Raw genomic sequence first — 23,987 nt, forward strand, 5'->3', positions numbered from 1 at the left:
TGGGAGAGCGGCTGGGGTGCTGGCGTGTGTCTGGGATTGCTGGGTGGGCTCTGGTGCTGGCAGGGTGCTTCTTTCCCTCTTCCTCTCTGGAGCTTGGCTGAAGAGAGCCTGACAGAGCTCTGCTTTGGCTGGTGGAAGCCCTGTTGAAAATGTGCGTAGCCCTTAAAGAAGCAGGACGTCCTTCAACATTTCTTTCTGTTTCCTCTTTGTTTCCCCACCCACTACGGTGTTGAAACGCCACCTAGGCAACAACCCACAGCCCAGCCCATGCGATAGGCCACATCCATTTCAAAATCCCCCGAATCGGGAAACACGTTACGCTATCACATGACTTGCTGGTGTTCTCGGTGTGGGACCAGAGGGCTAAGGACCCTAGGCCATGTCCTGCATAACCCTACCAGCAGGGTTAGGGTGAGCATCACAAAGTTGGGCTTCCTTTCCATGTAAACCATCTGCAGACCCTGCCTTAAGGTGGCTGGTGTGAGGTCCAAGAACTGCGTTGCTTTTGAATGCTAGTGCATGTAATGTGCATGCATCCCGTAGGGGTACTTTGCCTTACCCTGGGCCTTGTCCAAAGCAGGACTTGGACTAGTTTCGGGGCAAGGTATGTTGCCTTCTGCTGGGTCAGGGCTATTGTGCTTTCTCCAGCAGTCTCTCGTACGCATAGAAGATGGGGCAATGGTAGTGTAGCTCTAAATGGAGAAGCAAAGCAAGATGTGGGACTCCTCTTCATTGAGCATACATTGACTTGTTCTGTATATATCACCAGTCCTTAGACACAGTGATGTCTAGTGGTTAGAGCAGGAGCCTGGGAGCCATGAATCTTGTTTTCTACTCCCACTTCTGCCCGCCCCCCCCCCCCCGCCCCCCGGCTCACTGCTCTGCTTTAGACAAGTCTGCTCCCACTCTGTGCCATCATTTTCCCAGCTGTCAAATGGTGATCCCTGCGGGAAGAGCTTTGAGATCTGTGGCTGACAAGGTGCAGTGGAAGTTCAAAGTACTGTAGCATGACTGTGATAGAGCCATCCACTCAGAGACCCCTTTTCCAAACATCCCTGGGAGACTTCAGCGCAAGAGCTGAATTTCAGAGTGGGCCTTTTTCTCACTAAGAGGCTCAAGCAAAACCTGTGTCCGAACCCCCGAGTGTCTGATAAAGCGAAGATCTGAACTTTGCTGGTGAGGGCACAATGAATGTCCAGCGGATGAAGATCTAGAGGCATTTCCATAGCAAAAAAACAGCGTTACAGCACTGCTGTCTCCAATCCCTTTGGTACTGGGCTTGCTAGCTGCTGCAAAACACATGGAGGTTTTACGAATAACGATTTTTCTTTTAACCAGGGGCGATGCATAAACTTCACCCGGGTGAAATCAGACGGAAGCACCACCCCATACCGCCCGCCGCCGAAGCACGACGCCACCCCCCTCAACAACGCTCCGAGAAGCACCTCGCCTTCGGCCTCTCTGCAGCCTCCTTCCAGGCAGCCGCCTCCTGGACCACCCCCATCCCGAGTGCCCCCGGGACCTCCTCCGGCGCGCCCGCCCCCACAACCCCTGGCTTAGAGTGCGGCAAAAACCAAGATTGCTCTCTGCTGAGCATGGCATATTTATTGAGGCTTGGTTTACAGTCGAAAGATAGCGAAATTTGTTGCTGGTCAGCAAAAAAAAAAAATTTGCCAAGTGTCAGTTTTACTGTATAAATATATTTATGCCACACGTGCTGAGTAAACATTCAGTGGATAATTCTGGAGCTACTGGATGTAGAACAAAACCGAAACAATCATCTAGACACAGTAGCAGTGTTTATATAGTTATATATACACACGCACACACATTCTTCAGATTTATCCACACATGACGTTTGTATGACATTATATGTCCTATCATACATGAAAACCCAAGCCAGATACACATGCATCAGTCAGTTGAAAGGTGCCACCTGCAAATAAGTTGGGTAGACGTAGGGAATTGAAAGTTGCTCTTCTCCCCACAAACACAACGTGAACAGGGAGCTGTGATTACAAGGGAGCATTCTCCTTGGTTTGTTCTGCAGGGGGAATTTCCCTGGGTAATGATAACAGAGCAAGGTGAGCTATTCACCATGCAGTTCCAGTGATTTAGGGTGTGGAATCTGCCCTGTGTTGTTTTTTTTCCCCGAGAAGCTCAGTTTTGAAACCAAAATCTTTGATTTAACTAGATTTGGCCTTTGTTCTTAATTTCATCAGACAGGCCGTAAAGGCTAATTTGGGTTTCTGAAAACCTCAGACTGGGGCAGATCTTTCCAAAGTTCAGGGGAATGTGGAAAAAAGTTTCTAGGTTTTTTGCATTTTTAAATTTTCATTTACATAAAAAGGCCTCCCACATGGAACAGAAATATATGTCCCTTATATGTGATTGCTACTGTATATAAGTAGCATGCTTGATACATCAGACATACATGGGAACACACAGGGACTGATCCCATGTCTGTTTCCCATAGACTTCACTGCTAGCAGGAGCAAAGGATTGAGCTCTTTTGTGATTCAGATGAAAACATATCTGAGTCCTTTTATATATCAGAGACCCCCCTGCCCTCAATATGGAACATTACTAACTATCTGTGTGTATAAAACACACCGAATCTGATCTGACAGATTTGGGCTTTTCTTTTGGTTTTTATTCATGCTAAACCTGTGGGACTCCCAAACATTGATGAGCCTCAGTTGTGTCTGACACTAAGCAGAGACACAAGTGCATGCATGTAGGTGGGGAATATCTGACGTGGGATTACAGGGTGCCTCATGACTGGAGCTTGCTAAATGCTAAAGCCTGAGTGGTTTGTACCCAGCTCATCCCTAGTGAAGCAAAATAACTCATGGACTTACATTGCTCGCCCCATCCTGTATTATACTGCACCAGAAAGGGTGTCTTCAGAGCCACGTGTAAATGGTATTACTGGAATCGTAGAGAGGATGTCCATGTTGCATCATAGAATCGTAGGATTGGAAGGGACCTTGAGAGTTCCTTGCACTCATGGCAGGACTAAGTATTGTGTCTTATTGGCATGGTCTATCTGTTTGTGTAGGGGAGCAGGTACAACCTTGCACCTGTTCTTGGCCATATAATCCCAAGAGGAAACTGTAGTAATGCCTTGCATTTACTCTCGCTTTATGGCATCTGCACGCTTTAAGTGGCCTTAGGGTAGATGAGAATCAGGCTTGTTTTTTCCAGTGGAAATGCCCAGTTGCAGAACCCAATAACTAGCTCCCACCATTCTATGCTGATCATCGTTACAGGCTGTGTGTACAGAACAGAGATGATAAAGGGCCCAACAAGGCCTAATTGGTAAAGACACACAGTGCTATGGCATGTTGTTGGGCCATAAACTCAGCTCACAGGAATCAGGGTAACTCCACAGAAGTCAGAGGAGCAGCATCCATTTACACCAGCTGCAGATCTGGTCCCATTGACTACACTGGAATTGCTCCTGGTTTAGACCTGAGACAGCAAAGCACTGAAGAATGTGGTTAACTTTAGGTCTGTGATTAAATTCCATTGAAGTCAATAGGATTATTTGCATGCTCAAATTGGGGCCTCACAGTGCACTGAGAGGAGAATCAGGTACATTACTTATAGCTCGGTCCAGTCCTACCTCCCTTACTCCACATGAGTGCAGTCTGCCGGGTTGGCCCATACATGGCAGAGACAGAGAGAATGGCTTGTGTGGGTTAACATCTCCTATCTGGATTACTCCCCCTCCATTTAAAGCATTTGCTTTGAGAGCAACACTGCCATATCTGCAGCCAATGTGATATCTAATTAGTCAGCAGTTGTTTGTTCTCACTGCTTTGAGTTGAATGACAAAAATAATGTGTCTTATTCTCCATTTCAGTTATGGCGAAACTCCACTACCTTCAGTGAAGGGACTGGATGAGCCGGGGGAGAGTGGGAATGGGCTGCCAACTCTTTCATGGCAAGACCATCCATTTAGCCCAGACTGGTAATGACTGGAAGTTGGTATTGCCTGATATCTCTTTGGAGGCCTCTGTGAAATGAGTTGGTGGGGCTCAGCCCAGCCCCTAGCGGACAGGTGTCTACATCACAATAAGCAGTTGGCATTAACCGTCCCTCTTGTTGGCAATCTCAGCAGAGGCCGATAATTGAAATGACAAAGGATACTGAACATCCCTCCCAGCCTCAAGCGCTGTCATTGAGATCTGGCACATTGGTGGCGAAGCTTGTGCGGCTACTGCCTGTGCATATAGAAAGGACATTAGGGTTGTCAGACCTTTCACCAACACTTAATTCACCACCAGGGGGGACTGAGGTACTATTGAGACCCACCGTGCTGGGAGCAAATAACAAGCAGGGGAACTTAACCTACAAAAATTGGTTCTATTTATAAAGTTTTTCTTGATGGGCCAGGACTACTGTTAGCCAGTGAGAAAAGCAGCCAAATTCTGTCATCGCTTACTCCTGTGTAAATCCAGAGTAGCTCCAACGACTTTTATGGGGTCACTGCAGATGTACACCCAGTGTAAATGCCAGCAGAGTTTGGCCCAGGGATCTGTGTTACATATGCCAATGCCTAAAGGTTTTTCACAAGCTATTCAAACAGCTGACTCATCTGCAGATTGACAGGTATAACAACTCTTTTACCTTTGCAAAAATGTGTCTAGTCTTGGCTGTGCAAGGAATCCATCTTCAGTAAACTCATGTGCACAGCTGGGATTGCAGTTGCGTGGGATTCCAGATGATGAGATCCATTCACAGTGTGACTCCATCTCTTCTAAAACCACCCTAGCATACAACTGGAGGAGGGCAAGGTGTTTCCATTAGTATCTATGGCTAGAGAGTTAAATTCCCAGGAAATCGCTTTTTGTTTGTATTGCAAATCTGCCCCTGCAGTGTCTGCAACCCACGCACTACAGCATTGTGTGAGCTGGACAGTGAAATTGGTGAGAAGCAAAAGGGAAACTGACCAGTGTATTTTCATTGTTCGAGGTGAATGCAGCACTAAATGTAAACCTAGGGCACTGGCTGCAGAAAGGACATTTGGACTTGTACAAATCTTTTCCATTTTCATTATTTCAGGAGTTACAATAACACAGGTGAAGCAATTTGGCTTTTTTGTAGTCTATTGTGTCAGAGCCTCGGTTGATTTAAATTGGCGTTGCTCCATGGACTTCAATGGAGCTGTGCCACTTTGCACCAGCTGAGGATCTGGCCCAGGATTTTTAACCTGACGGTGTCCCTTTCACTGGCCTGACAGTTGAATATGCTATTGTTGTTTTCGTCTGTATGGCCAATTGTGATTACAGTGCTCCATAGCAAACACTGTAAAGAAGTGTTTCAAAGGGAATGACTCACCAGTACCTTGGAGCCTCCCGTCTCATTTTTACCTGTGCACCGTGAGTGTCTAATTCTTTCCCTGGCATGATTGGAGAATCTGGATTTGGGAGCATCTGGCACACACTTAACACTGGTGTAAACAGTAATGCAAAATGCAAAGCAGTGGAGAATCAGACTCCAAGTGATCAGGATTCATCCAAGACCATTGTGGTTTAGCCTATTAAGGGCTGTGTACCAACCTCAGTTCATGATGCATCAAGATCAAGGCTGTGGGTCAAACAGTCCTAAATCTAAAAAGGTCAGCTCCTATCATTAGTGAGTGAACTCAGTGATGGATTGATTCATGAACTGTACCAGTTCAGGTGCACATGCACCTGTTGTTCTCTAAGCCTTTATATTCTTGTCATGGCTTTTGTCAATGTGATCTGCACCATCCTTTGACTTTTTCATTTAAAAAAAGCATTTTCCTGAGAAAGCAGCCCAGCTTCTGTAAATATAGAGAGTTTAACACAGAGTAGACAGGACACTTCTGGACTTTACTGCTGGACAGTTAGAGTAATTTATTAAAAGGGGCTTGAGATGAATAAATACAGGTGGCCCAGGATGCTATGCATGGGAATGTGGTAATACGGTATGGTATTCTTAAATTGTTCTCTGTAGCTTTGGGAAACAGGAATTATTGGGTACTGGTAGTACATTTAGCCATTTGTTACTGATCTGATGCTTTTGAGTAATGCAAAATGTAGGAAAACCAGGAAATTTCTAACTTTTAACAATGCTTGAACAGATATGTAGATAATGATAGATTTACATTTTGGGGAAGAGAGAAATTGCTTGGTTTATAAGGGAAAACAATGTACTGTACAAATATTTTCTAGAAAGATGTACGCTCTCAGAAGTAGTGGGGATGTGGGCTGACATGACAGCCATAAAACGTTGGGGACAGAGGAAGTTGATGGAACGTGTTGGATTTCTTATTGCTAAAGTTTAAGGGGGTTCTTCATGGGGGTTTGTTGCCGGTACATGTGGTACAACTTTCTGTAACTAACATGCTGCTTCCATGTTATAATTGTATAACCTTTATGCATTTTGTGCGCCTGCTCCATTTCTCTGAAAAACCCTGCGACAATAATATCTACATGCAAATGTGGGAAATGTAGCCAAAATCTCATAATCCAACGTAATGTAGTCTTAATGGATTTTAAATCAGCAATAAAAGTGCTTAACGGTTACACATTAGAGCAAATGATTTCACTCCAAGGGACGTTTTAAGTGGCCACAAGATTATCTGACCTTTTAATATACTGTTCCTCATTAAGCAGCAAAGAGTCCTGTGGCACCTTATAGACTAACAGACGTATTGGAGCATGAGTTTTTGTGGGATGCATCCGATGAAGTGGGACGAAAACTCATGCTCCAATACGTCTGTTAGTCTATAAGGTGCCATAGGACTCTTTGCTGCTTTTACAGATCCAGACTAACATGGCTACCCCTCTGATACTTGTTCCTCATTAGTTCACTCACATTGTGGGTAGAACAAGAAACTGGGAGTCAGGGCTCCTGAGTGCTAGCCGGTGCTCTGCTGCTGTGCAAAGGAGTGTCCTGTCTCTGAAGGGATGGCCAGGTGCTCACAACCCCAGCAGGAGATTCCCTGCTTCACCCTAGGGCTGACTTATTTAAAGAAAACCAGGGAGCTAGAAGCTATCCAGGTTGTCATGCGTGTGTGATCTCCCTCTCCCTGGCTACAGGAGACTAACCTGAGCAAGCAGAGACTTTCTCGGAGGACTTGGGCAAGGAGCTTTGAAACTGAGGGCTCCGAGCTTGGACTACAAATGCTTCTGCCATGAGACTTTAAAAGGAGACACACCTATTTTTGATTGGTCGTTTTTGGCTTCCCTTGGTCCTGATCCTTTACAGAGGGAATATTTTTTTGCACCAACTGGAAAATAAGGTGGGGTTCACCTGCAGTACCACACCTGATCCCATGGGGGTGTGCAGGAAAGGCCCACCCCTTTACATACTGACCCAATGGGCAGCTGTGTGCCAGCTGCTTGTTCTGTGACCCTCTTTTCCCATTCTTGAATGGGAGTGACAACCCTTGCCTATCTTGCAGGGGTTAATTACTAGGAGCACATTCTGATCTCATGTGCATGGCTGAAAATTCAGAGTAATTCCACTGAAGTCAACCGCCACAGCAGTTCACACTCAGGTCATAACTGCAAGGGTATTTTGCTACCTTGAGGGCTTGAGGTATATTTAAAATAAAAAAGAAAGCTGAGATTCTGGAGCATAATTCTGCAGCATGGAGCGAACTCTAGGGCAAATTCTACAGCTGTTGGATCATGGGACACGCAAGGCTCTTCCTGTGGGGGAGATCTAGCATTTTTTGCTCAAGCAAAGCTCCCACTGATTTTGGGAATCTTCCCTGTGTAATGACGGAGGGATTGGCCCTGTAATTTCCCATCCCACGCAGCCTAGCAAGCCCTTTATTTTCTTGCTGGGAGCATTTCCTCTGAATCTCTTTGTGTCCCCATGGGGATAGAGACAGGGGATTTAGCAGAGACGCAGCGGAAGTGGAGAGGTCATGGGGATAGGCCACAAAAATCCTCAAGCCAGGCAGGCCACAATGACTAGCGACCAAGGCTGTGGCAAAGCTGCACACGGTCCACATGGCATGTCAGCCACAGCCCCGTATGGAATGAGAAGTGGGAGGAGAGCGGCCAGGAAGCTGATGCATGCAGATCTGAGTGGGCAGATGTAAGCACACAGCCAGCTGGACGATGCGGAGGCTACAGGGAGGAGAGGCCACAGGGAGGGAAAGCCAGGGAGCGCAGAGAGCCAGATTCATCCCTATGCTGGCCTGGGAAGCAGCCTGTACCTTCCCTATTCAGGGGCTGTAGAGGGGCTTTCTTGCTTCACAGTCCAAACAGGGCTTTGCTGAGGTGGGGAATCCCTTCCCACACCCACCTCACCACACCCTCACCCACACCCCTCTCCACCCCTTCTGCCCTGACTACTCACTCCCCTCTGTGGGCAGTGCAGGGCACAGGTGTAGGCCAGCAGGCCGCAGGCCACCCGCAGGCCCATGGGCCCCTCCCTCCCTAAGCTGGCCCCCCCCCCTCCCCCCCCCTCCCCCCACCACACCCCCCCCCCCCCCCCTCCCCTCTCCCTCCCCAGCCTCACTCCACCACAGGCATGGGGGCCTGGCCTCTGGAGCTCAGCTCAGCCTGCAGGCCAGCAGCGCAGCAGAGAGAGCTGGCCTGTGCCTGGCGCAGGGCGCGGCGCAGCTGCGCCGCGCCCGCCACCAGGCAGGCAGCGGGGGGGGGGGGGGCAGGGGGGCAGGGGGTGGGGGAGGGTGTGGAGGAGTGGTGGGGGGGTGGAGGGGGGTAGGGGGGTGGTCAGGGAGGGGTGGAGGGGGGGGGGGGGGACGGGGGGGGGGTCGGGGGGGGGGGGGTCAGGAAGGGAGGGAGGAGTTGGATAGGGCGGGGGGGTCAGTCAAGGTGGAGGGGGGAGGGAGCAGTCAGGGTCAGGGGAGGGGTGGGGGGCAGGGGTCGGGGGGGGGGGGGGGGGGGCAAGAAGCAGGGTGGGGTTGGATAGAGGGCAGGGGCCGGGCCACGCCTGGCTGTTTGGGGAGGCACCACCCCCGCTAACCAGCCCTCCATACAATTTCAGAAACCTGATGTGGCCCTCAGGCCAAAAAGTTTGCCTGCCCGGTGTAGGGGCTCTGTAACCCAGGGCAGGGCTGGACACCTGACCTAGGACCCCTTTGCACTGTGAAGGGGCTGCAGGCTAAGGATCAGTCAGGCTCAGGGAATTGTATCACGGCCAAGCCCAATCCTGCTCCCCAGGAACGCGCCCGGAGTTGGCTTAGTGGATCTGAGGGCAGCATTAAGTCATTGGACCAAACCAGAGGCAGGCTCAGGCACGCAGAACCTGGGCTGTGGCCGAGTGCGGGGGCTGTTATTCTGCTCATCCTTTAACCTGAGCCGAGCGCTTTTGCCCCAGGAGCTGCATCCCTTCATCATCAGCATTGTTGTTTCTGACAAACAGCCTGGCACAGGACACAATTCACCCAGCTGGGCTGCGTGGCCTCCACTGTTTTGCCCAGTTCTAACTAACATTGTGCCGTTGGGGTGTTACGGGAAAGGCAATCCTAAGCTCTTGAAAGGGTTCAGATGCACAAAAGCTCTCTGGGAGCCAGTAACAAACACCAGATGCTCACTGCAGCTGTTGCTGGTTAGTGTTCTCATAATACTAGCTACAGGCCCGAGACACAGAATTCAGCTCTGACCTGAACTCCTCTAACCATCAGGAATGTTTGGCTCCAGGGTTCTGGTTCCAGCCTCTCTATAAATAGCCTGTTATGCTGATTTAGCACCTTCCAGCCCAACATACTAGCTCAGGAGTACAAGCTATATTATAGACACAGACTTACCCTAGCCTGCTGCCCCTGAAATCAATGGCAGGATCCTACAGGCTGCAGCATTTGGGGCCAGGAAGTGGAAAAAGACTGCCCGCTCCTGATGGAATGACAGGCCAGCTGGAAACTACCGACTCTGGCAGCTTGAAAAACCCTGTGCTGTGATCTTGAATGAGCACAGTGCTCTGACCATTGTGAATTATAACTCATCCGAATCTCAGCAGCTAAGCAGCACAGTCCCTCTAGCTCAGGGGTGGGCAAACTTGGGGTTCTGAAACTGTATGGAGGGCTGGGTGTAGTGTATTAAATTGCTCCCCATAGGAATGTGCTACTTACAGTGCGCCAGGATTGGTAGTTGTAAGTAGTACACTGTAAGTAGCACATTCCTACTGGGAGCAATTTAATACACTACACCCAGGGGCTCTCACAGCCCCACTGCCCAGAGCACAGGCAGCACAGTGAGCTGAGGCTGCAGGGGAGGGGCTGGGGCCTAGCATCCCAGATCGAGAGTTCAAGGGCCGGGCAGGATGGTCCCGCGGGCCAGATGTGGCCTGTGGGCCATAGTTTACCCACCTCTGCTCTAGCTCCATGCAGAGGTATTGACTCAGCACTATTCAGTGAGGGCTGAGCAACCCACTCCATGCACTGCTCTGACATTCCCTTGAGTTCCCATCCAAGGGTATGTCTATGCTTCTTGACTTTAGCAAAGCTTTTGATTCTTGCCAGCAAGTTAAAGAAGTATGGATTGGATGAATGGACTATAAGGTGGATAGAAAGCTGGCTAGATTGTCAGGCTCTACGGGTAGTGATCAATGGCTCGATGTCTAGTTGGGAGCCGGTATCAAGCGGAGTGCACCAGGGGTCGGTCCTGGGGCCAGTTTTGTTCAACATCTTTATTAATGATCTGGATGATGGGATTAATTGCACCCTCAGTAAATTCACAGATGTCACTAAACTGGGGGAAGAGATAGATATGCTGGAGGGTAGGGATAGGGTCAAGGGTGACCTAGACAAATTGGAGGATTGGGCCAAAAGAAATCTGATGAGGTTCAACAAGGACAAGTGCAGAGTCCTGCACTTAGGACGGAAGAATCCCAGGCACCGCTACAGGTTGGGGACCAACTGGATAAGCAGCAGTTCTGCAGAAAAGGACCTGGAGATTACAGTGGATGAGAAGCTGGATCTGAGTCAGCAGTGTGCCCTTGTTGCCAAGAAGGCCAATGGCATATTAGGCTATATTAGTAGGAGCATTGCCAGCAGATGGAGGGAAATAATTATTCCCCTCTATTTGGCATTGGTGAGGCCACACCTGGAGTAGTGCATACAGTTTTGGTCCCCCCACTACAGAAGGGATGTGGACAAATTGGAGAGAGTCCAGCAGAGGGCAACAAAAATGATTAGGGTGCTGGGGCACATGACTTACAAGGAGAGGCTGAGGGAACTGGGGTTATTTATGCTACAGAAGAGAAGAGTGTGGGGGGTTTTGATAGCAGCCTTCAATTACCTGAACAGGGGGGGTTCCAAAGAGGATGGAGCTAGGCTGTTCTCAGTGGTGGCAGATGACAGAACAAGAAGCAATGGTCTGAATTTGCAGTGGGGGAGGTCTAGGTTGGATATTAGGGAAAACTATTTCACTAGGAGGGTGGTGAAGCACTGGAATGAGGTTACCTAGGGAGGTGGTGGAATCTCCATCCTTAGAGGTTTTTAAGGCCCAGCTTGACAAAGCCTTGGCTGGGATGATTTAGTTGGTGTTGGTCCTGCTTTGAGCATGGTGTTGGACTAGATGACCTCCTGAGGTCTCTTCCAACCCTAATATTCTATTATTCAATTGCTACAGCCGCACAGGCAGCTTGCAAGTCCAGGGTCTGATGTGGTCACTTTGTCCTCATAGATCATAAGCCCAGCTGGCAACTGAGCCAGGGTGGGTCACAGTTGTGGGATATATATCAAAGGAGGAAGGTGAGTATCAGTGACCATTGAGAGGCCTTTGCCTCCAACAGGCTGTGGCGCATTTCCAGCCACCTCTCTGCTCTTGCTGATTGCAGCTGTCCCTCCCTGAAGTAACCCATTGAACATAGGTGGGAATAGGCTCTGTTGCTGTGTAGCTGGCCCTTTAAGAGGAAAGTGGCTTCAGCTCCATCTGTGACACAGCTCACTCTCCTCCCCAGGTGGGAAAAATGAAGTTCATGGGCCCAATCAGACTGCAGGGGTAGATAAGGGAGAGGCTGTGGGGAGGTACAGTAGGGCCTGCTTCAGAAAAGCTGCTTAGCTGAAGAATGCAGCCTGTACAAAGCCTTAGGGGAGCTGTGGAAGCCCTACTTCAAGGGGATTTATTATAGGAGCTGGATTAGATTAAGTAATTTACACCTTCCTTCCCCTACCCTGTACATGTTTGGGGGAATATTGTTTTAGAGCTTCTTTGCTGTGAGTAGATTATTTCTGGGACCCGTGGAGGGAAACTGAGGTTGGGGGAGGGCTATAAGACTGCTCCAGGCCATGCAGGTGGTGTTCTGAATGTGGTAACCCTCTTACAAGCCCATTTCCCTCTACACTTGGCACTGAGGAGCAGCTGATCCCATCAATGTATAGGGGAGGTCCCAGCAGGATTGTGTCCTAAGTGACCCCAGGTTGTGGGGCTGGTAGTGCCCCCTGAAGGATGATGGGTTTGAGGTGATTCTGCTTGGGTGGTGGTTGGTCTGGGTCCCTGGATGAATTCCTTTGTGTTCCTTTATTAGAGACATTTGCACAGGCATCCTGTTCCGTAAGGGCCTGATCCAAAAGCCATTAGAGCTGACTGACAGATGGCCACTCATGTTGGATCAGGAGCCCATCTGTTCCTACTCACTTGCTGTTGCCTCAGTCCCATGGGTGGGGCAGTTCTGAGCAGCATAGAATCTCAGGGTTGGAAGGGACCTCAGGAGGTCATCTAGTCCAACCCCTTGCTCAAAGCAGGACCAAACACAACTAAATCATCCCAGCCAGGGCTTTGTCAAGCCTGACCTTAAAAACCTCTAAGGAAGGAGATTCCACCACCTCCCTAGGTAACCCATTCCAGTTCTTCACCACCCTACTAGTGAAAAAGTTTTTCCTAATGTCCAACCTAAACCTCCCCCTCTGCAACTTGAGACCATTACTCCTTGTTCTGTCATCTTCTACCACTGAGAACAGTCTAGATCCATCCTCTTTGGAACCCCCTTTCAGGTAGTTGAAAGCAGCTATCAAATCCCCCCTCATTCTTCTCTTCTGCAGGCTAAACAATCTCAGTTCCCTCAGCCTCTCCTCATAAGTCATGTGCTCCAGCCCCCTAATCATTTTTGTTGCCCTCCGCTGGACTCTCTCCAATTTATCCACATCCTTCTTGTAGTGTGGGGCCCAAAACTGGACATAGTACTCCAAATGAGGCCTCACCAGTGCTGAATAGAGGGGAATGATCACATCCCTCGATCTGCTGGAAATGCCCCTACTTATACAAACCAAAATGCCATTAGCCTTCTTGGCAACAAGGGCACACTGTTGACTCATATTCAGCTTTTCGTCCACCGTAACCCCTAGGTCCTTTTCTGCAGAACTGCTGCCCAGCCATTCGGTCCCTAGTCTGTAGCAGTGCACGGGATTCTTCCGTCCTAAGTGCAGGACTCTTTGTTGAACCTCATCACTTGTCCTTGTTGAACCTCATCATATTTCTTTTGGCCCAATCCTCTAATTTGTCTAGGTCCCTCTGTATCCTATCCCTACCCTCCAGTGTATCAACCACTCCTCCCAGTTTAGTGTCATCTGCAAACTTGCTAAGGGTGCAGTCCACACCATCCTCCAGATCGTTAATGAAGATATTGAAGAAAACCGGCCCCAGCACCGACCCTTGAGGCACTCCACTTGATACTGGCTGCCAACTAGACATGGAACCATTGATCACTACCCGTTGAGCCCGACCATCTAGCCAGTTTTCTATCCACCTTACCGTCCGTTCATCCAGCCCATACTTCTTTAACTTGCTGGCAAGAATACTGTGGGAGACTGTATCAAAAGCTTTGCTAAAGTCCAGAAATAGCACATCCACTGCTTTCCCCTCATCCACAGAGCCAGTTATCTCATCATAGAAGGCAATTAGGTTAGTCAGGCATGACTTGCCCTTGGTGAATCCATGCTGACTGTTCCTGATCACTTTCCCCTCCTTTAAGTGATTCAGAATTGATTCCTTGAGGACCTGTTCCATGATTTTTCCAGGGACTGAGGTGAGACTGACTGGCCTGTAGTTCCCTGGATCTTCCTTCTTCCCTTTTTTAAAGATGGGCACTACATTAGCTTTTTTCCAGTCATCCGGGACCTCCCCCGATCGCCATGATTTTTCAAAGATAATGGCCAATGGCTCTGCAATCTCATCGGCCAACTCCTTTAGCACCCTCGGATGCAGTGCATCCGGCCCCATGGACTTGTGCTCGTCCAGCTTTTCTAAATAGTCCCGAACTACTTCTTTCTCCACAGAGAGCTGGTCACCTCCTCCCCATACCGTGCTGCAGAGTGCAGCTGTCTGGGAGCTGACCTTGGCCTGGTCTACACTACGCGTTTAAACCGGTTTTAGGAGCGTTAAAACCGATTTAACGCCACACCCGTCCACACTAAGAGGCCCTTTATATCGGTATAAAGGGCTCTTTAAACCGGTTTCTGTACTCCTCCCTAACGAGAGGAGTAGCGCTAATATCGGTATTAACATATCGGATTGGGGTTAGTGTGGGGTTAGTGTTAGTGCAGATCGACGGTATTGGCCTCCGGGCGGTATCCCACAGTGCACCACTGACCGCTCTGGACAGCAATCTGAACTCGGATGCAGTGGCCAGGTAGACAGGAAAAGCCCCGCGAACTTTTGAATATTTCCTGTTTGCCCAGCGTGGAGCTCCGATCAGCACGGGTGGTGATGCAGTTAAAAATCAAAATAAAGAAAGAGCTCCAGCATGGACGATGCAGACGTGATCGCTGTAAGGGCAGGCAAATCTGTTCTATCAGCGCTCCGTTACAGAAGACGAAATTCAAAATCATTTTTTAAATATCTCCAGACAGATGCCATAGCAGGGACTCAGCGCACTGCGTAACGGAAAGCCAAAGAATCAAATGGACGCTCATGGACTGGAGGACTCAAGCTATCCCACAGTTCCTGCAGTCTCTGAAAAGCATTTGCATTCTTGGCTGAGCTCCAAATGCTTCTAGGGTCAAAAACAGTGTCATGGTGGGTCAGGGCATAGCTAGGCAATTTACGCACCCCACCCACCCCAGAAGTGAAAGGGAAAACAATCCTGTCTTGACTCTTTTACATGTCACCCTATCTTTACTGAATGCTGCAGATAGACGCGATGGTGCAGCACTCAACACCAACATCCTTGCCCCCCCCCCCGCCATGGGTGGCTGATGGTACAATAAGACTGATACCCATCGTCATCATCAGCCTATTGGCACATGGGGCAGTGCAAAAGGACTGGTAACCATGCGTACTAGCATCCGTCAGGTCGATCAAGGGCGCCTGGCCTAATTTTCCTGGTAGATGGTACAATATGGCTGATAACCATCATCATCATAGCAACAGGGGCTGAGCTTCATCAGCCCCACCCTTCATGTGTAAAGAATAGATTCAATTGCCCCTGGACTAGCAGCAGGATGCTGGGCTTCTCTCCTCCACACTCCTTAATGTCCTATGTGGACTATCATAGCAACTGGAGGCTGCCTTCCACTCATTTCTCACTAACAAGTATTCCTGCATTCTTTATTACTTCATCACACAAGTGGGGGGACAATGCTATGGTAGCCCAGGAAGGCTGGGGAAGAATGGAATGAACAGGTGGGGTTGTTGCAGGAGCACCCCCTGTGACTAGCATACAGCTCATAATCTATGCAGGATCTGACACAGAGCAGCTGTGCTCTCTGGTTCTCTGATACAGTGGTTCTCTAGTACACTTGCCCATATTCTAGGCAGGACTGATTCTATTTTTAGATACCAAAAAGGAGGGATTGACTCAGGGAGTCATTCCCAATTTTGGCTTTTGCGCCCCTGGCTAAGAGCAGCCAGGGGCACTTATGACAGCAGCAAATGGAACAGTGCAAAGGACTGGTAGCCATGCCCATCTTATTACCAATTTATGGTATGGTAGATGGTACAATATGGCTGATAACCATCTCTGCTATCATGCAAAAGCAAAAGCATGCAGCTGTGTAGCACTGCTGAATCGCCTCTGTGAGCGGCATCTAGTACACATACCGTGACAGTCACAAAAGGCGAAACAGGCTCCATGATTGCCATGCTATGGCATCTTCCAGGGCAATCCAGGGAAAAAAAGGCATGAAATGCTTGTCTGCCGTTGCTTTCCCAGCGGAAGGAGTGACTGACGACATTTACCCAGAACCACCCGCGACAATGATTTTTGCCGCATCAGGCACTGGGATCTCAACCCGGAAATTCAAAGGGGGGGGGGGGGGGAGGCTGCGGGAACTATGGGATAGCTACGGAATAGCTACCCACAGTGCAATGCTCCAGAAATCGACGCTAGCCTCGGACCGTGGACGCACACCACCGATTTAATGTGTTTAGTGTGGCCGCTCACACTCGATTTTATACAATCTGTTTTGTTAAACCGGTTTATGTAAATTCGGAATAATCCCGTAGTGTAGACGTACCCCTTGTCTGTCACGCCCTGCATGAGAAGGACCAGGTTATAGGGAATCAGGGCTTTGTATTATCAATGCACTGCACACACTCATCAACCCTCACAACTTCCACTCCAGCCAGCAGGGGCTGTGTCAGCTCAGCACCCTGATCATCAGGTTCCTTTAATTTGGGCATCTGATGGGGATGGGGATTTAGGTGCCTCACTGCAGTGACCTGGGGGGGGGGGGTCTGCTGAATGCTGATCCTAGCACTAATGTACTTCATGGCCTTGGTCAAGTTGTTTTTTTTTGTGTGCCTCAGTTTCCCCATCTGAAATGCTGGGCACCCTAGCCTGAACCTTTGGGCCCTGGTTCTCAGTGCTCAGCACTAGACTATGCTGTCTATCCCAAACAGGAGGTTTCCCAGCAGTGCTCTGTGGGCAGCAGCAGCTCTTGGGGTTCACTCAGTGGCAGATAAGGGGCAGGGCTGGCTTCCCTGAGCTGCCCTGGGGGTGACTCATGTGTGGTGGTAGCATCCAGGCACCTCACAATGCGCTACAGCAGGGACCAAAATGAAGTGGAAACATAGCCTGTATGTGTGTTTGAAGCTAAGGAAAGAGCCTGGTGTCCATCTGCTCTCCTGGGCTTCACGATCCAACCCCAGTGTTGCTTTACCCAGCAGGAGGCTGCAGTGGTCTGGAAAACATGGGAGTAACATGTCTTCCCTGGCCCTGCTGCAGAGGGGTGAATGTCGCCCTGTCACTGCAGCATGCCGACTCTGGGTTTCTTGGCCCTGAGCTCTGGGCTGGGCACGCTGGTTTGGAATGTTCAGCTCCAAAGGAGATGGAGGAGACTGAAACCCCACCCAAACAGGGACTTGGAGTGGCTCTCCACACCCTCCATGGCTGCTCTTCCAGGCCCTCAGCTGGGAAAGGGGCCATAGCCTTTCACACCTCTCATGCGGCTGGCTTGGATTAATCACTGATTCAGTGGTCAGATCCTTGTCCCATCCCTCCTGCTGAACCCTCCCTGCAATGGATTCTGTAGGGCTGATGTAGGCCAGCTCTCATGGGAGGCTTTCCGTGTTCTACAGTTGATCTCCTCTTCCCGCTGTCTTAGTAGCAAGGCAGGGCTGTGCCATCTGACGTGCGAGGGGATGGATTCACCCAGGCTGCAGTCTGGCAAGGGGCCGAGCTTCAGAATCCAGGAATTGCAGGATTAGGGGCATCTAGTCCAGTATCCTTAGGGTGACCAGATGTCCCAATTTTATAGGGTCAGTCCTGATATTCGGGGGTTTGTCTTATATAGGTGCCTATTATCCCCCACCCCTTGTCCTGATTTTTCATACTTGCTATCTGGTCACCCTAAGTATCCTGTCTCTGACAGTCACCAATGCTAGCAGCTTCAGAGCAGGGGCGGCTCTAGGATTTGCGCCACCTCAAGCAGGGCGGCACACCGCGGGGGGCGCTCTAGCAGTCGCCGGTCCTGCGGCTCCAGTGGACCTCCTGCAGACGTGCCTGCGGGGGGTCCGCTAGTCCCGCGGCTCCGGTGGACCCCCCGCTGGCACGCCTGTGGATGCTCCACCGAAGCCACGGGACCAGCGGACCCTCCGCAGGCACGTCTGCGGGAGGTCCACCGGAGCCGCCTGCCGCCCTCCTGCGGGACACCGCCCCAAGCGCGCGCTTGGCGCGCTGGGGTCTGGAGCCGGCCCTGCTTCAGAGGAAGGAGCAAGAAGTCCTGCAGCAGGGAGTTATGGGATGATCTCCCCATCCCTGGAAAATTCCTTCCTGACCCACAATAGCCAGATGTCCACTCATGCCCTGAAGCAGGTGGATTTATCCCTTCCAGAACTCTTCAGTACATTTTAGTCCTTACTCTGGATATTCTTGTTATCCCTATAAATGATGCAGGTGAGCGGCTGTTTCAGTTGTCTCAGTGCTAGCAAGGGGTAGAGTAGAGAGGGTTCTGAGCAAAGCCCCCCCATCTGAGCATAACTGTGGTGATGAACCTTTGGCCCCTGTGGCCATCATGGACTGACCCAAAATCCTAGATCTGGCCATCAGGTGTCTCTGTGGCTCAGGCTCATCTTACGATCAAAGCTGTGTGTTCCCCCTCTTTCTAACAGCAAGTCTTTCCCAGGGCCGATGAGAGGGGCGGAAGCCGGTACAAATTACCGGAGCCCAGCGGTCCAGAATGGGGCTTGGGGTCTGGCTTCCCTGGCTTTGTCGGCCCTGTTTAGCTCATCCACCCTTGCTGGGGGCCCGAAAAATGTTTTTCACCGGGGCTCGAACCCGCTCTCGGCGGCCCTGGTCTCTCCCCCTGTGGAATGGGCTGGGGATGTCTCTGTTTCCTACCTGCATTCCTTTCCCTGAATTTCAGCAGACATTGGCCTAGCATCAGAAATACTTTCCAGACCTAAACTGCCTCCGGCTACATGGCAAATTCTGCCCTCCGCTAATAAATACATAGGTGCAATTCCTATGGCCTTCAGTGGAAGTTGCACTCCTTTCAATAAGGACCAAAATGTGCCTCTTACATCTGGGACACTGATGACTGAAACAGTGCTATTTTTAGATTAGCCACTGGAGGCCAGTACATGACAATGTATTTCCATCAAACACACAGAGCAAAGCCCTGATGTTGCGGTTCATAGATTCCAAGGCCAGAAGGGACCACTGTGATTATCTAGTCTGACCTGCCAGAGGCACCACAGGGATCTGAATCCTGGATTTCCTGTTTATTAGGCAGGCACCTTAACCAACTAAGCCACAGCACCCTCTAAAAGTGCCTCGCTGATATTTTGCTATCGGCTGTGTTGTGCCTTGCTAGAATGAGTGCAGCTGGGTAGAAAGTTTCCAACAATGTTTTTCTGTTGGAAAATGCGGATTTGATTAAATGGACACATGCTGCAGGCATGTGTCGATTTCAGTGAAATTCCTCTGGAAGCCGGGCAAATTTCTGACAGACTCCTGCCTGCCAGACAGGTTTGCAAACCTACCTGGTTTCTCATAAGCTCGCCTTCCAGATCCTCAGCAGCCTTGTTCTCCCAGGGCTTCCTGACTCCTCAGCAGTCCAGAAGCCCCAAGAACCTGTTCCCAGACCCACGAACTGTCCAGCTCTTTGCCTAGTAGGCTGCCAGGGTTCCAGGCATCTCTCAGGAAGCCCTGGAAACATTTCAACAGGGAGAAAATTAATTGTCAGGTTTTTTTAAACAAAATCTTGGGATTTCTTTTCTTTTTGGTTCCATTTCAGAACAAAATGGTTTTTTTTAAATTTTGAAATTGCCCACTGAATGGGGTTTCCAGACACTCTAATAATGACCTTCCCCCTTCTGCGAGGCAAGCATTTAACGAGATAGCATCAAGGGTTTGGGGGGAATCCACAAACAACTGTGACTCCTCGATGTTTTTAAAACTCATGGGCGCTTGCAAATAACATATTGCCTCACCAATACTTTCCATTAATACTAGCAGACTTTACAGATGCAAATACCAAGAGTATGCTGCTCTCCTACAGTCACTGCAGTGACTCAGCAATGAAAAAGAAAGCCACCATCTCCTTATCATTGGGCAACATTTTCAAATGTGGGTGCCCACATGTGGGCATACAAGACACCTCAATCAAAGTGGTCTGATTTTTTTCAGAGCTGTTCAGCTCCTGGCTAAGCTAATGAAGTGGGAGGCGCTCGGTATTTCTGATGGTCTGCATGGTGAAATTCACCAGCAGAACTACACTGGGATAATTATACCACTAGAGTTGTACCATATAACTCCCGAGGTGGACATTCAGTCCAGAATAAGAGTGTCCACATTATAGGGAGCTATACCAGTATAATTTCAGCAATAGAACTATCCCAGTATAGTTCTGCTGGTCAGCTTTCCCCATATAGATAAGCCCTGAATCTCAGGCCACTTTTATTTGGATGCCTAAATATAGTTTAGCTTAATTTTAGGCTTCCAAGTTTGAAACATTTAGAGCAGAGAGAAATTCACAATTTTTGTTGTTGTTTTTTTTTCATTTCCCATTACTTACTTTTGCAATTGGTGCAATTTTTGCAACCCTTTCAAACTGAGGAAGGCTGGGGGGTCTTGTAGCTAAGGCAGTGGGCTGGAACCCAGGAGATCTGGCTCTGATTCTTAGCTTGCCCTCGGACATTGTGAGGATTAATGTTTGCAAGGTGTTCAGATATTATGGTGATAGGGCTATATAAGGACACACAATTTATGGTAAACTGGATTTCTTTTTAAAGCAACAAAACAACTCTTTGCTCTTGCAGAAGACTTTAAAAAAACTTCACTTTATTAATTGCATTTTTTGGGACTATTTTCCCTTCTCACTAGTGCACAAATTATTTGTGCACCATGGCAATTCCCCACCCCCCATCAGCCTCCCCCTTTTTGTTTTTTTGGGGTTTTATTTTTGCTTTTTTTTTTGCAAGTTCACTATAAAATGTGAAAAACCCTGTATTTCAAGTAGTTTTGCATTCATCCAGATGAAAACCAGTACTCAAGAGTTGCCTCGAAGAGGACTGTCTGGATTTGTTTGTTCTACAAGTAAGCTTCCACATTATCAAGAGATCAACTGTGGAGAACCACCTGTACCTTTGAACTGCAGGTTGAGCTCACAGTACTGCTGTGCTGGGCCTACTAGGTAGAAAATGAGCCGTTACCTTGCAGGGCCCAGTTCTCCAAGCCTGGTTCGTGTCAATGAGTACTCTTGCAAAGTGTCAATGGGACAAAGGTCAATCTGAGTGATGTGAGGGTTGCAGATTCAGTATCAAAGAGAAAGCAGCAGCGTGTGTCTATTTATTCCTGCCTCCCATTGCCAAAGGCTTTTGAGAATCATTTATCAGGGAAATGCTATTGCCATGATCAGCAGAACATCTAAATGTATAAAACTTGAGGCTGGATTCTGATCTCCATGTAAATGGGGCATAACTGCACTGACTTTGATGAAGTCGGTCTGGGTTTCTAGCAATGCAAGTAATGAGAATCTGGCCCCCAGAGCTTAGGGTCTGGTCCGACACCCTTTGGAGTCGGTGCCTCTCTTAACTTCCAAGGGCATTAGATCAGGTCCTCAGAGTCAGGGAACATGAAGAAGTAGCTGCTAAAACAACTGATTAAAGAATCTGTCTGTAATATTTAAAAAGGCCTGTTTCTTCTGCTGAAGAGATGAATTTATATAGCATCTTCTTAGATTGTCAGCTCTCTGGGGCAGAGACTGTCTTTCTGTTCTGTGTTTGTACAGCACCTAGCGCCTTTCCTGTTCTACTTATAAGTTTGTCATTGAGTTCACCATTATCCTAGGCTATTGAATGTAAGTACTCCAACTTCTGTCCTTTTGGTAGTGGCTAGCACTACAATGCTGGAGTTAGCCCCTATTTTTACCAAAGGGATCTTCAGTGACCATATAGTCTTGGTTTCTCCTCTCATCTTCTTTATTATAGATTGTTACTGATAGTGTAATAAATCTCCTGGCTCATTACTACGCATAACAGTAACTTGCGTCCCCATGATCATTTACGATGTATTAATACACTATTATTTCATTTCCAGTTCCTTTTTTTAAAGGTTCTCTCTTTAGATGGATCGGTGCAAATGTTAAACCGATGCTGCTAGATTGCATTTGGGTTTTGTAGAAACATGGGGGCTAATTCGCCTCCCACTTTCGTCAGTTTATATTCATGGCTAGCCATTGACTCGCTCCTAATTCTCACCAATGTGAGAGTGGAATTGGGTGTCAGGTTTTTACTAAGCCTTTTGTTTCCATGCTTTCTGAACTTTCTTCTATCCTGTTTGCTGCCCTAACACAGCAGGGTCTGACTAGCCTGTTGCAGTAGCGCAGGAGAGCAGGAAAGTGAGTGACTAGAGATAGGCCATGAATATCTTCACTGTGAAAAATGGCAGCAGGGAAGTGAACAGCATGGATGGTGGAACGGAGGTAATCTGAGTTTAAAAAATTTATTACAACTGAAAAATTTAAAACATAACAGCAATGACAGTCTTCTGCAAGCTACAGCCAGCACTGTCCATTCTGCTTTCTGCAGGCCAAATCCCTCATTACTTTGCGCAGACACACCCACATCCTTACATAGCAACGACAGCTACTCCACCCGATGAGCTCAGGTGCTCTTAATATCAGAGGTAAGGAAATTTTGTTTAATAATGTGAGGTTTGTTTTTTTTAAGCGAATGACATGTGGGGTCACATCTTCCCATGTAGCCAGATGGCTAAATGAGCATTTAGGGCTACCTGCTGGTAAAGGGGATGTGGCTGGTGGAAGGGGGCATGACTGTGCTGTCCCTACACCCTAGTTATTCTTCACTGGCCTTGGTATCCTTCAGATTGTAGCAGGCTGGACCAGGTCAAACAGAGCAGCCCTAAGTTTGAGGGGGCAAAGATCTCTTAAAGCAGCCTTAGCATCTCCTGAGGCCCCGCCTTTAAAAACATATTTTAAATCTGTTGAAGTTTGAGCAAACTCTTGTCAGTCATTCTTGAATTCCCCAAAGCTGCCAGTGAGGAAATCAGCACAGAGATTAAACACCACAACCCCAAACTTTTGGTAGTCCTGACAGCAGAACTGAGAAAACATGAGTACAGAGCTAACGTCAGGAGTGGCCCAGAACTCCAGAGACCCCCGACAATCTGGGACGGCTTGCACAATAGGCCAGACTGTGGAAACTTCTGCGTGATCCTGTGATCATCATGGGGAAACAATGTGAGGGGTGGAGCTGCAGCTGGCAGCGTTGTTTGCTACCTCAGGGCGTGGATGTTGCTCTCCAGAAAGGAATGTTACTGAGGGCTTGTCTACACTACAGGACTATTTCGAATCTACTTAAGTCGAATTTGTGGATTCGACCTTAATAAGTCGAATTTGTGTATCCATACTAAATACACAAATTCGAACTTCTGAGTCCACATTCACGGGGCCAGCTTCGACTTTGGAAGCGGTGCACTGTGGGAAGCTATCTCACAGTTCCCGCACTCCCCGCTGCCCATTGGAATTGTGGGATTTCCCCCCAATGCATGCTGGGGGGGAAAATGTGTCGTCATTGAACCGTCAATCCCGCCCTCCCTGTCTTCCTTGAAAGTGCCGGCGGGAAATCTGTTCGCGCCCTTGTCTGGTCGGTTACAGCGCGGACGCCGCAGCACTGCGAGCATGGAGCCCGCTGCGATCATCGCTGCACTTATGGCCGTTGTCAACTCCTCACACGTTATCGTACACCTCTTCCACAGTCAGATGCTGAGAAAACGGGCGAGGAGGCTCCGGCAGCACGGTGAGGAGAGTGGCGCAGACCTCTCAGAAAGCAGGGTACGCCGGGCAGTGGAGATCATGGTGGCAATGGGTCACGTTCATGGTGTGGAACGGCGATTCTGGGCCCGGGAAACAAGCACAGACTGGTGGGACCGCATAGTGCTGCAGGTCTGGGATGACACAGAGTGGCTGCGAAACTTCAGGATGCGTAAGGGCACTTTCCTTGAACTGTGTGACTTGCTGTCCCCTGCCCTGAAGCGCCAGGACACACGGATGCGAGCAGCCCTGAGTGTGCAGAAGCGAGTGGCCATAGCCCTCTGGAAACTTGCCACGCCAGACAGCTACCGGTCAGTAG

The 23,987-nt window shown here is 49.1% G+C and overlaps 2 protein-coding genes across 4 annotated transcripts in view; both read left to right on the forward strand.

Moving 5' to 3' along the window:
- ANTXRL (ANTXR like) overlaps positions 1 to 6,560 on the forward strand; it is an 80,462-nt gene extending 73,902 nt beyond the window's left edge. For both annotated transcript variants that reach the window (XM_039481624.1, XM_039481625.1), the window contains one exon: positions 1,339 to 6,560. In XM_039481624.1, the coding sequence (XP_039337558.1) occupies positions 1,339 to 1,560 (222 nt within the window). In that variant the 3' untranslated portion in view covers positions 1,561 to 6,560. The remainder of the gene's footprint in view (positions 1 to 1,338) is intronic.
- Positions 6,561 to 7,256: 696 nt separating this feature from the next.
- Positions 7,257 to 23,987, forward strand: part of ANXA8L1 (annexin A8 like 1) — a 39,591-nt gene continuing 22,860 nt past the window's right edge. Inside the window, exons 1-2 of one of the 2 annotated variants that reach the window (XM_039482645.1) lie at positions 22,213 to 22,318; positions 22,425 to 22,521. In XM_039482645.1, coding sequence (XP_039338579.1) covers positions 22,494 to 22,521 — 28 coding nt within the window. In that variant the 5' untranslated portion in view covers positions 22,213 to 22,318; positions 22,425 to 22,493. Of the gene's footprint in view, positions 7,280 to 22,212; positions 22,319 to 22,424; positions 22,522 to 23,987 lie in introns of those variants that run through there. The other variant, XM_039482648.1, reaches the window with a different exon arrangement.

The sequence above is a fragment of the Mauremys reevesii genome, linkage group 7, assembly GCF_016161935.1.
Source record: "Mauremys reevesii isolate NIE-2019 linkage group 7, ASM1616193v1, whole genome shotgun sequence".
In the NCBI taxonomy this organism is placed as follows: domain Eukaryota; kingdom Metazoa; phylum Chordata; order Testudines; family Geoemydidae; genus Mauremys; species Mauremys reevesii.